This window comes from Elephantulus edwardii, unplaced genomic scaffold, assembly GCF_000299155.1.
Source record: "Elephantulus edwardii isolate Elephantulus edwardi_28Jun2011 unplaced genomic scaffold, EleEdw1.0 scaffold00225, whole genome shotgun sequence".
NCBI lineage: Eukaryota > Metazoa > Chordata > Mammalia > Macroscelidea > Macroscelididae > Elephantulus > Elephantulus edwardii.
Window position 1 is genome coordinate 3,920,661 of NW_006399975.1, and position 12,833 is coordinate 3,933,493.

A 12,833-nucleotide genomic window follows, 5' to 3' on the forward strand; every position below is an offset into this window, starting at 1 on the left:
TGGCAGTCCATGGTACATCCAGTACTCTTCTTCAGCACCACAGCTCAAAGGCATCAACTCTCCTTCTGTCCTCCCTAGTCATTGTCCAACTCTCTGATGCATAACAAGCGATTGCAAAAACCATGGCCTGTATCAGGCGCACCATAGTCTCCAGAGAGACACCGTTGCTACTGAGTACTTTAGACTAGGTCTTCTAAAATTGGTCACATTTTGTCTCTTATTTTTATTATTTTGGGTTTTACCTCTACATTTCTGATGCACCTTGAGTTGATTTTTTAATATATATTGCAATATGTAGGTTCTGCTTCATATTCTGCAGGTAGAAATTTAGTTTTGCCAGCACCATGTGTTGAACAGAATGTCATTTCCCCATTTGATAGGCTTTATTAACTTGCCAAATACCAGTGGACTGTATGTAGATGGGTTAATTTCTGAGTCCACAATTCTGTTCCATTGATCTACGTGTCTGTCATTGTACCAGTATCATGTTGTTGTTATGTGCCATTGAGTGGCCTGTGATGTACAACAACTCTGAACCCAGCTCTATCCTGAGACAACCTCATCATCTTGGACACACCTACCCCCATTACCCTAATCACTGAATCAATCCACCTCATCAAGGGTCTTCCTCTCCTGCACTGTCCATCCACCCTACCAAGCATGATGACCCTCTCCAAGGACTGGTCGCCTCCTTGCAACATTCTTAAAGTATGTCAGATGAAGCCTCAGAATCCTTGCCTCCAAAGAGCAGTCTGGTTTCACTCTCTCTAGGATGAACCTGTTCGTTCTCATAGCAGTACATGGTATATTCAATACTCTTCCCCAGCACAACAACTTAAAGACATCAATTCTCCTTTTCTCATTCCTAGTCATTGTCCAGCTTTGTAATGTATAGCAAAGAATCTGACTGGATCAGGAGTATTTTAGTCTCTACACTGACATAATTGGTTTTCAGAATTTTGGAGAAGTCCTTGACAGCAGATTTTCCCAATGCAATTCATCTTTTGATTTCATCTTGTACTAAGAGTGTTGATTTTGGAGCCAAGCAAACTAAAGCTGTTAACAATCTCAATCTCTACCATCTATCATGATGCTGCCAGTCAGCCCAATGATGAGAATCTTTGTTTTCTTGATGTTGTCCTTCAATTCATATTGAAGACTGTAGTCCTTAACCTTCTGTATCAAATGCCTTAGGTCCTCCTCAGTTTCAGCAAGCAAAGTTGTATCATCTGCTTAATGAAGGTTGTTGATGAGTCTTCCTCCAATCCTGATTCCACATTCCTCCTCATAGAGCCCAGCCTCCTAGATTATCTGTTTCCCATACAGATTGAAAAGGTATGGAGATAGGATGCATCCTTGGCATACACTTTTCTAGATTTTGAACTATCCCATGTTTCCTTGCTCTGTTCTGATGACTGCCTTCTGATCCAGGTATAGGTTTCACATAAGCACAATTGAGTGTTTTGGGATTACCATTCTTCTCAGAGTTAGCCACACTTTGTTGTGATTTATACAGTCCAATTCCTTTGCATAGTCACTGAAACACAGATAGACATTCCTCTGGTACTCCCTGCTTTCAGCTAAGACCCATCTGACTTTAGCTATAATATTCCTAATACCACAGCCTCTTCTAAACCCAGCCTGCACATCTAGCAGTTCTGTCAGAGATTTTTGGATCATTTTCAGTAGGATCTTGCTTACATTTGATATGAATGATACTGTTTGATAATTTCTAAACTCTGTCAGGCCATCGTTTTTGGAATGTCAACAAATAAGGTGATTGACCCCCAGATTTCTTGATCATAAATTGTTTCATTAAATTCTTCTGTGCCAGCCAGTTCTTTGTGGTACAGTGACTTTGTGTAGTTCTTCCATTTATTTTGATGCTTTCTGGGTCATTCAACGTTCTGCCTGCAGAATCCTTAAGTCTTGCAATTCCAGGCTTGAAATTGTTCTTCAGTTCCTTCAGGTTAAGAAATGCCAACCGAGTTCAGCCTTTTGATTATCTGACTCCAATTCCTTACACAATTCATTATAATACTTTGTTCTTTCTTCCTGAACTGCTCTTTAAAATCTTCCGTTCAGCTTCTTATTGTGATATCTTCCCTTTGATTTGACTTCTCAGCAGTCCAGTGCAATGTTTAAAGTCTCTTCTGACACCCAATTTGGCCTCTTCTTTTTATTTCACCTTTGTAATGACCTTTTTGAATTCTCCAAGGATGACATTTTTTATATCCGCCCACAGCTCATCTGGTCTTTGTTCATTAGTGGTGATGGCCTCAATCCTGTTCTTGAGATGGTTTTTAAATTCAGGTCCAATAAACTCAAGGTCAATCCTTGGTTCTTGTCGATTTGATTTGATTTGCTTTTCTTTGGCTTCAGCTTGAACTTGCATATGAATTGTTGATGGTCTATTCCATACTTAGCACCTGGCCTAGTTTTCACAGCTGATATTGAGCCTGCAACACAATAGTCTTTAATAAATTGTCATTCCCAGCATAGTAGAATATATTATTTTCAAAACTGCCCAAACCAGTCTATCTCATCTCAAAATGTTGATCATTATGCATACCATTTAATGTTTACAACTTCCTGTTTTCCTAGATGCATCCTACATACACTCCACATTCTAGTTATTAATGGATGTTTGTAGCTTTTTCTTATTTTGAATCTTGCCACATCATCCAGTGAAAATTCTTTAGTGGGTAAAACTTCACTCTATCACATAACTAACGTATTCTCAGTTTTGAGGAGGCAGATCATCCTCAGTTGTATTGTTACCCCCAGCCTTTATACTTAGTAGTTGGAAGCAGGAGTAGCACCTACTTCCTAAATAACATGCCTCCAGAAACTCTATGAACTTTGATAAATGTAGATAGTTGTAGAGGGGCTTCAAGCCTTTTGTTCATAGGATCGCTATGCGTTGTCCTTTACCTGAAGGCAATGAGCAACAACAATACTAAGCAGTGTTATATTATTTCAGGAATGAGCAGCCTAGCCTGTGTTCTTCTTAGTCTGGAGGCAGCACTGAAACCTGTTCATGATGGGTGAACTTGCTGTTATTTGAAATATCAGTGGCACAGCTTCTAGCATCATAACAATACACAATTCACTACAGAATGGAAAACTGACAGATTTTTCTTGCTATGCATCAGAAAGCTGGACAATGACTAGGGATGATAGAAGGTGAATTGATGCCTTTGAGCTGTGGTGCTGGAGGAAAGTATTGAATATACCATGGACTGCTAGGAGAACAAACAGGTTCATCCTAGAGAGGGTGAGACTAAGCCACTCCTTGGAGGGAAGGATTCTGAAGCTTTGTGTGACATACTTTGGACATGTTGCAAGGCAGGGCCAGTCCTTGGAGAGTACAGTCATGCATGGAAGGGTGGAGGGACAGCGTAAGAGAGGAAGACCCTGGATGAGATGGAATGACTCAGTGACTGTGGAAATAGGGTTAGGTGAGTCAGAGACAGTAAGATTGGCACAGGATAGAGCAGAGTTTAGGGCTGCTGTACAAAAGGTCACTATTGAGTCACAGCACAGATGACTTGACAGTGCATAACAACAACAACAACTGTGATATTCCAGATGATTTGAAAAATGAGGAAACTATCTGCTGGATAAGATGGATTGATTCACTAACTGGGGCAATGGTGGTAGGTATGTCAGAGTCAGTGGGACTGGGTCAGGTCAGAGCCGGCTTCAGAGCTGTTGTACGAAGAGTCACTGTGAGTTGCAGCCAACTCAACAGCACATAACAATAACAACAGTGGTACATTTTTGGTTGGAAATGTAAAAGATAAAGGGCAACATAGAGCATATATTCCTATTTGTGCAAAAAAATGTATGCCGTAAATAATATAAGAAATGTGTGTCAACTTAAAGGTTAATGCTATTATGAATATTTTACAAATGATAAATTTCAGGCTTAATGACATAGGGAAATAGCCAGAATCACAGAACCCTTAGTGGTATAACAAATATTTAAATTTATCTGATCCTATGTCTCAGGCATTTCCCTATAGAGCATATGCTACACCTTTTAAAAGGATACTCTGACTACTCTTTGTAAACCATTAGCAAGCTCTAATAGGTGTATTTATAGGGTCTATCATAGTATATTGTAAAGATGTAATGAATAGCATAATGTAATGTGGATTTCTCCTGATAGTGAGGTCTGTGAATGTGTAAGTTAATTTTAACAATAATAAAGCTTCATAAAGTTTCTGAGGTCTCTGGGACGTTTTAGTTATAGCTGACTATAACTAAGCCAGAAATGACTCAGATCAGAGCTGAACCTTCAGTGGATTTTTACATTCCTTGGGAGAAGATTACTCATCTTCTTATATGAAGCAACTGGTGAATTTGAACCACGTGCCTTTGGGATTGCAGCACAGCTTCTTACCACTAGGCCACCAGAACTCCCTCAAAACTGCATAGCAAATTTAACAGTATCAGTGATGTTTAAGGATTAAGATTAAGGAAACATTGCTGAAAAAAATTCAAACAAGTCCACAAGAACTAAAATACAACTCTAAGCCTATCACACCCAAATTTAAAAATCATCTTAAGAACACATTTAAGGCATTGAATACCAATTATTGAAGACATCATCCATGAAAAAAGCAAAAGGTCATTACAAAGACATATGAGAAAGAAAACGCTACAGTGAATGTTAGGGAAACTATGAAAATTGCATTAGAGTATTGAGAAACCAAAGCAAAAGGGATGCAGAAGTAAAAGTAAAAAGAGTAAAAGAGCAGATTTCAAAGCACAGCTCAAGAAAAGAAAGCTATTTGGAGACAGAAAATAGCAAGGAAAGAACTTGCTTGGCATTTCTTGAAGTTGAAAGAATTGAAAAATTCAAGTCGTCTCTAGTTTCAATACTGAGAAGAGCTATAGGCAAAATTTTGAATGATCTACAAAGCATCAAAAGACGATAGAAAGAATACACAGAGTTGGCCAACACTGGGAAAAAATTAGAAAGTACCATATGAACAAGAGCCATTGCTATCAAAGAAAGTTCACAGTATGGTAAAGACATTGGCAAAAAATAAGGCCCAGGAATTCATAAGTTTTGACTGACAGATAAAACCAGGGATATGCTCACCAGTCTATTCCAGGAAATTTGGAAGACAGCTACCTGGCCATCACACTGGAAGAGATTTATATTAGTTTCTAGTAAAAAAAAAAAGTGATTCAACATAATGTGGAAATTATCAAACAAAATCATTAATATCACATGAAAGCAAAATATTTTAAAGATCATCCCAAAATGACAAGACATTGACAGGGAAGTGCCAGACCTGACACTAGGGATATTATTGCTGATGTCAGATTCATCCTGGATGAAAGCAGAGAGACATTGACAGGGAAGTGCCAGACCTGACACTAGGGATATTATTGCTGATGTCAGATTCATCCTGGATGAAAGCAGAGAATACTATAAGAATGTCTACTTGTGTGCTTTATTTACTATGCAAAGGCATTTAACTGTGAGGCTTATAACATGTATGGTTAACATTGAGAAGAATAGGAATCCTAGAACACTTAATTGTGCTCACACAAAATCTATAACTATATCAAAAAGCTGTTGTCCAAACAGAACAAGGGAACACTGCATGATTTAAAAGCAGGAACATATGCATCAGAATTGTATCCTTTTTCTACACCTGTTCAATCTGTATGCTGAGCAAATAATTCAAGTAACTGGACCCTGTGAAGAGAAATGCAGCTTCAGGATCAGAAGAAGACTCATCAACCACCTGCATTAGGTAGTTGATAAAACCTTGCTTGTTGAAAATGAGGAAGATTTGAAACACTTGCTGTGAATGACTATTACTTTCAACATTACATCTCAACATCAAGAAAACAAAGATCCTCACCCCCAGGAAAATATCATGATAGATGGAGAAAATATTGAAATTGTCGATGATTTCTTCTAACTTGCATCCATAATCAACATCCTTTATATCAGCAGGCAGAAGATCAGGAGACATACTGTATCAGGAAATGATGTCTGTTTAAAGACTAGGGTGTGCCTGATTCAGGCATATTATTTGCAATCACTTGATATAGGCTTGGACAGTGAATAAGGATGACAGAAGAATGGATGCCTTGGAGTTGTGATGTTGGAATAGACTAGTGCATATCCTAGGAACGGCCGAAAGAAAGAAAGCAACCTTTATCTTGGGAAAAGTGAAAAGAGATTGCTTTATCGCCTATACTTTGTGCATTCCTTGGGAAGATGGAGGGTCAGCGAAAGAGAGGAAGACCTCCAACCAGATGGATTGGCCCAGTGACTGCTGCAATGGACTTAAATGTCAGAGATGATGAGGATGGCACAGGGTTCAAGTCTGTTGTTCACAGGGTCACTGGATTGGACTCACTTCAATGGCACTTAACAATTGTCTTATGGGATCTTCAGTGACTTAGTGGTAAGGACTTGTACTGTTCAATCTAAAGGTTTGTGGTTTGGATCCACCAGCTGCTTTGTGGGAAAAAGATGGGCGTGTGATTAATTACCTCTGAAAACTCCCTGGAAGGTCAGCTATGGGTCGGCTCCAATTTGGCAGTATAAAACAATGGTTTATGATTTGGAGGAAGACTCGGAAAGCTTGCTTCAGAATAAAGACTACAACATAAATTATACCTCAATATTAAAAAGATAAAAATCCTCACACTGACCTGATAAGCAGCATCATGATAGATGGAGAAAAGATTGAATCTGTCAATGATTTTGTCTTACTGGGATTCACAATCAACCCATTTCTCACCAGTAATCAAGTTATCAAAAGACATACTGCAATGGGAGAATTTGTTGTCAGGGACCTGACCAAAGTACTGAGGAGAAAGTTTAAAGTGCACCTGATTTAGGCCATTGTCTTCTCAATCACTTGCAGTGCTTCTGAGAGCTGGGGAATGAATAAGGATGATAGGAAAGAATTAATGTCTCTTACACGTGTTGTTGGAGAAGGGTACTGAATATCCCATGGACTACAAAAAGTCTTGGCGAAGGTGCACCCAGAGTGCTCTTTGGAGGCAACGATAGTGAAGCTTCGTGGCATGTTATTGGGATGAGCTATTTTTGGGAAAGGGACATCATGCTTGGAAAGGTGAAGAATCAGTGAAATAGAGGAAAATGTTCAACAACCTGAATTGACACAGCTTTTCGCTTTTAAATTATGTTCTATTAACCAAAAGAAACAACCATTTTAAATTAGCATACTTTAATCTAGATGTATATTATTAAGGTTCCTAAAAGTTCAGGCTAGTAACCTTTTGTTTACTTACAGGTCGCTCCTCAAAAGATGCAGTGGGCCAGATATCTGTTCACGTGGACATAGCTGCCACCCCAGGAACTGGAGAGCAAAAAATAACTGTCAAAGGTATAGTCTAGTCCTAGCTATCTTACAAAACCTATCAGACTTTGAGCTTTGTGGTGTAGTTCATAAGGACTTGCGTGTATCCTTAAGGCCATGCCTATCTGTTGGTTCATATCCACCAGTGGCTCCACAGAAGATGAGTAATGCCCTTCTGTGTGACTTGTAGCTAGAAAACTCAATAATGGTTGTCACCTATGAATCTGTTCTCACTTAACAGCAATGAGGTTTTGACTTTAAGCTCTGTGGCAAACAATGATAAAATATAATTTTCCTCAAATCTTCTTTTACAGTATGTTCAGGATGTATTCATTTTCCCAAAGTTTTATAGGCAAAAGTGAAAACAAAAACCAATCTAAGCTATTCTAACACACTGATATAATTACATTTTATATATGATAATTTTACTCTGCAGCTGATTTTTCTAAAATCAACCACATTTTGGATGTCAATGTTTTTATTATTTACATAATTTACCTGCTTATTTTTCTACATGATTGCCCACAACTACTTTGATTCTTTTTTTAAGTAACTCAGTCTGTTGGTTTTATGTTGTAATTGCACATTACAATTTGAAAAGTGAATTTGTAATAGAGAGCTATTAAAAAGTGAGATTTATTGTTAACATTATATTCAATAGCACCATGATCTTATTTTATGCTGCAGACTTTTTCATTTCAAATATCCTTTTTGTCAACAAACCATGACTTTTCTATTTCTTTTAAAATTACCTTAAATAATATCTTTGTATTAAAAAAATTTAAAGTAATATTATAGAATATATATAAACAGTATTAAGAAAGATACTATCATTGACCTTAAAATAATTTATACTGGCAAAATGCTTTTTCGAAAACAAAAGATACAGAGTTATATGCAATTTGCATGAAAAAAATCTTATTTTAAAGGATATCGGTTTATTCTTGAATTATAATTAAGTTTAACTATGATAAAAAATTATAAGTTGGAAAGAAATCCATAGTGGACTTTTAAAAGTAAAGTTGATTATAAGATTCCAATACATTACCACCTCTTTTTGTATAAAAAAAGAGATTGAAATACATGCATCAAAATACTGATAGTCATTGTATCTGCAAGTTCAAGATTAAATTCTTGGTGATTTCTACCTTAATCTATTCTCTAAATATTTCATAATGACCATATGTTTAATAAGCAAAATTTCATGTCTTTATCTAAAGAGTGATAGTTTTCAATGAATGCCAAGTATCATTTTAGTTATAACTTTTCTCCATGCAAATGTCACACAGCTCAGAACAGAAAGCTCCATCAAATGAATATTCAAGAGAAGAAATTGGTTGGTTTGGTTTGGTTTGTTTTTTAAGAAAAAGAAAAATGTATCCCCGGGACCAAATGGAGTATAGTTTTTTTCATATATTTGTTGACTAACATTTCATATTCCTTTTTCCTTTCTGGTTTGTAGTGATTGCAATTAATGACCTAAACTGGCAGACTACAGCAATGTTCCGGCCCTTTGTGGAAGTTTGTATTCTGGGACCCAATCTCGGAGACAAAAAGAGAAAACAAGGCACAAAGACAAAAAGCAATACATGGTCTCCAAAGTACAATGAAACATTTCAGTTGTAAGTTATAAATTCAACTATTACTCAACCAAACAATAGTCATTTTGTGGGTAAACTTATTAAGATATTCAGGAAGGGCTTTTGTATGGAAAGCAAAGCAAACATATCCCTTTTTATTACTGATCCTAGAGAAATGAAGAAAGCTATGGTTTTAGCCACTATCTGGTTTTTGACATCTTTTCAGCACCACGTGTCAGAAAAAAGTTATAGAGACCTCACATACAACAGAACAAAACCCTGCCCAAGCATCTTCCTTACTGGTTAGTAGGTTATACCTTAGGAGACCTCTGCTCTCTCAAGAAGCACTTTACAGAGATGAGGCACAAGTAATAAGAAATTATGAGATAGTAGGAAGTGCTATTCAGAGAATTTTAAAAGCGCAATGTAAAAATGAGGAATGGCTATTTTGATAGTGTTGTCGATTCTGAGCATGTCGCTCAAATTATTCTTTTCCCCAAGATACAGATTATAGAACAGTTCAGGCAGAAGGGAATAGTTGCTGTAAGTTTGGGAACAAGCCCAACATATAGCATGTGTGTGAGCAGGTGCAACATAGATGAAGGTTAAGAGCCTAGGCTACAATACAAAGTCTGCATGAGGCTTAGTGTAGGGAATAAATGATCTTATTTATATCTTTAAAATATTGTGCTATGTATATAACAAATAAATTTGAGTGAAACAAGACAACTGAGCATGCAGCTCCGGTGCTAGTAAACCAGCTTATAAGATCTTTGGAATCCACGGTAGTCACAATGGAATACAAGTTTAAGGTTCCTATTCCTCATCTTGAGGGAGCTCTGATGGCCTAGTGGTAAGAAGCTACACTGCAATCCCGAAGGCAAATGGTTCTCATGCAACATCATCATAGGAGAAAGATGGCCAGTCTTGTGTGTGCCTCTGAAAACCTGCTCGAGGGGCAGCAATAAATTAGTTCTGATTCAATGGCACTTTCCCAACTTAAAAAAAATAAATAAATAACTATCCCCGTAAAAGCTTTACAAATTATTTGATTGATACAAAAATTCAGATGTAACACAATGACTTACCAAGATCACTATTCTTTGGAAAGGAGACATTTTGATGTCTTTTAATTCACATACACACAAAAAAGATTTTGCTTCTATCATATTTTTGTTATTCTCAATTCTCTTTCACATTATTTCATATTCTAAAATCGGTACATGGTACACTTATCAATATCATGTGGAAGTAAATGTTTTACTCTGCATAATGTTTGATCAGAAAATACCTCTTGGAAAAAGCAAGAATTTGTAAGTTTGTGTTGCTGAGGAATAGATTATGCATTCATGAGAAAGTGAAGAATATCTGAGGATGAATAAAAGTGAGTGGAGAAAGACGGTTGCAAGCACATGAGTACTGAGTCATCTTCATTATTTTCAGCTCAGTGCTGACAAGTTGTCTTGAATTGTTGTTAGTAGAGGCTGTCCTCAGCCCTACATTTGACAAGTCTAACTGTTGCCATAGGAAAAAATTGGCATTGAAGAGCCAAGCTCTGCTGTAACTGATGTACACTGGAGATTTGTATCCAATTTAGCATCTGTGAACAGTGCTTGACAGTCTGTGCAGTGTATTCCCCTGAGAAAATGTTCCTAGATATATAATGGATTATCCAAGAGTCCAAGGTAAAAGAAAGTAACTGTAGTAATAGATGCTTCAAGGGCAAAGAATTTTTTTCCAAGAGATGTCTTGCCTAGTTTCCATAATCCTACAACACCATCCTACCCACAGTCTCTGCTATCAGTGGGGAGATCTTGCACTCAGTGGCATGGATCTCATAATCAATTAGAAAGGACAAGCAACCGGAGTTTAGATGAGAGAGGATTTATGGGAGTCTCTAAAGTTTGATCCCTGACTAAAGAGAAAGCATACTAGGGGTGATGAAAGACCAACACTTAAGTTGTTTTATGAAGTTTGTTCCTATCCTCAAATTAAACCTGATAAAAAGTAGGGTCATCTGAATGTTTTCATCATTTCAGCCAGAAATTCAGAAACCAGTATTATGGTCAGCCTTCAGATTAGAACAAAGATAAACTCATCACTTCTATAGTTCTAAAAATATTCAAGATATGACCATTACACACGCATTATTTTTTGTATTATTATGCACAAAACTGGAATTAATACTATTTAATTGCTTTAAATCATTAAAATTTAATAGATTTAATATTTAATAATAATAATAATACATTATGTTGTATTTAATGTACTTTTCCCCCGTTTTCTGTTTTCTGTGCTCCAAATACCTCTCCTATCCATCTCATTATGTTTAACATCAAATCATAAAATATTAATTAAATTGATTTCTTATTTCCATCAAGGGAAAGGACTTTTTCAGTTAGTTAAATAACATTTTTTAAAAGTCTAAGTAAAATTTGATACATCAGAGCTAAAAACTTGATGATACCTCATTTACCAATATAAAATTCAGAACAATGCATACAATATTTGCTCAAAATATGTATTTTTAACCCATACAGCATTGTGAGTAAAGAAAATCGCCCAGCGGCTTATGAACTTCATCTCTCAGTTAAAGACTATTGTTTTGCCCGAGAAGATCGAATTATAGGAATGACAGTTATTCGGCTACAGAACATAGCAGAGAAGGGAAGTTACGGAGCCTGGTATCCTCTTTTGAAAAACATCTCTATGGATGAAACCGGTTTGACTATCCTTAGAATCCTCTCTCAGAGGACCAGTGATGATGTAGCTAAAGAATTTGTAAGACTTAAATCTGAAACAAGATCTACTGAGGAGAGTGCTTGAAATGAATACTACAAGATAGCATCTTTGAGAATTCTACACTCTTAGTTGTTTGACTACTGCATGCATGTGCAAATACAAGGGAATGTTTATTTCACTATGTTTCAGTGTCTGCCAGTACTCCAGTACAATGTCTACAAGGTAGATGGAAAACTTGCTGAACTTTTATAGCAGTCTGGTCTTTGGAAAGTAAAAGTTCCATGAAGTGCCAAAATTATAATGTAAAGTAAAATATTAAGAATATCTTTTAAAATGTTGATTTTGTTTCATTGTCAAACTCTCATCCATAAAGCATATTAGAAGACAAGTCAGGTCATCTTTGGAGTTTGTCCACTAGCTATCTTTCTTGAATTAGTTTATATTGCCCATGGATCATATGTTACTCAAAGTCTGTTTTACTTAGTTACCTCATTGTAGATGTCTTACCAAAACCCTTTTCTACCATAACTAGAAATGCAGTCACTTCTAGAAAGTGTTTGTAATTTTATAGTTGCAGATAATATTGTGATGATTTTTGCATACAAATTAAAATAGAAAAGGTGGGAAATATTTTATGCTGACCAGTTTCCAACCTTTCTGATATATCACTGTGAAGAAATGCTATTAAAGCATACTTATACAAAGCAATGCTACATAGAGTTTGTTAACAATGTTTGATATATTGAGAAAACTGTTTTCGAAACTGCCAAGGTCACATCACATTTGTAAACAAAGGTAAGTTGATGCATTTGCCACTTAGCATTGTGTCTCAGCTTCAAATTTCAGTGGTTTACAAAAGGGATGAAAGGGTTGCTTCTTAAAATTACAATAAGAACTATCCTGCTAGTGTTTTCCCTCTGACAGTTATGACTCTCTTTATTTACATAGATTTACAATCAGTTAAATGATTGTTTTTCTTTTAAATACTCCACTATTTATACTGAATGCAGCATTACTATGTATAGCACTGAAGCAAAAAATACCATCTAGTAAGTGAAAAAATGCCACACAGTGTCAAGAAATGGCTTATCATTTTTGTAATCGATATTGTTTCTAAACTTCAAATGCATCTGATGCAATAGGAAAA

The 12,833-nt window shown here is 36.4% G+C and overlaps 1 protein-coding gene across 1 annotated transcript in view; it reads left to right on the top strand.

The window, feature by feature from the left end:
* The window catches only part of UNC13C (unc-13 homolog C (C. elegans)), a 912,374-nt gene extending 900,311 nt beyond the window's left edge, over nucleotides 1–12,063 (top strand). The window contains exons 30-32 of the mRNA XM_006898243.1: nucleotides 7,299–7,391; nucleotides 8,827–8,986; nucleotides 11,485–12,063. Coding sequence (XP_006898305.1) covers nucleotides 7,299–7,391; nucleotides 8,827–8,986; nucleotides 11,485–11,770 — 539 coding nt within the window. The 3' untranslated portion in view covers nucleotides 11,771–12,063. The remainder of the gene's footprint in view (nucleotides 1–7,298; nucleotides 7,392–8,826; nucleotides 8,987–11,484) is intronic.
* Nucleotides 12,064–12,833: the final 770 nt, after the last annotated feature.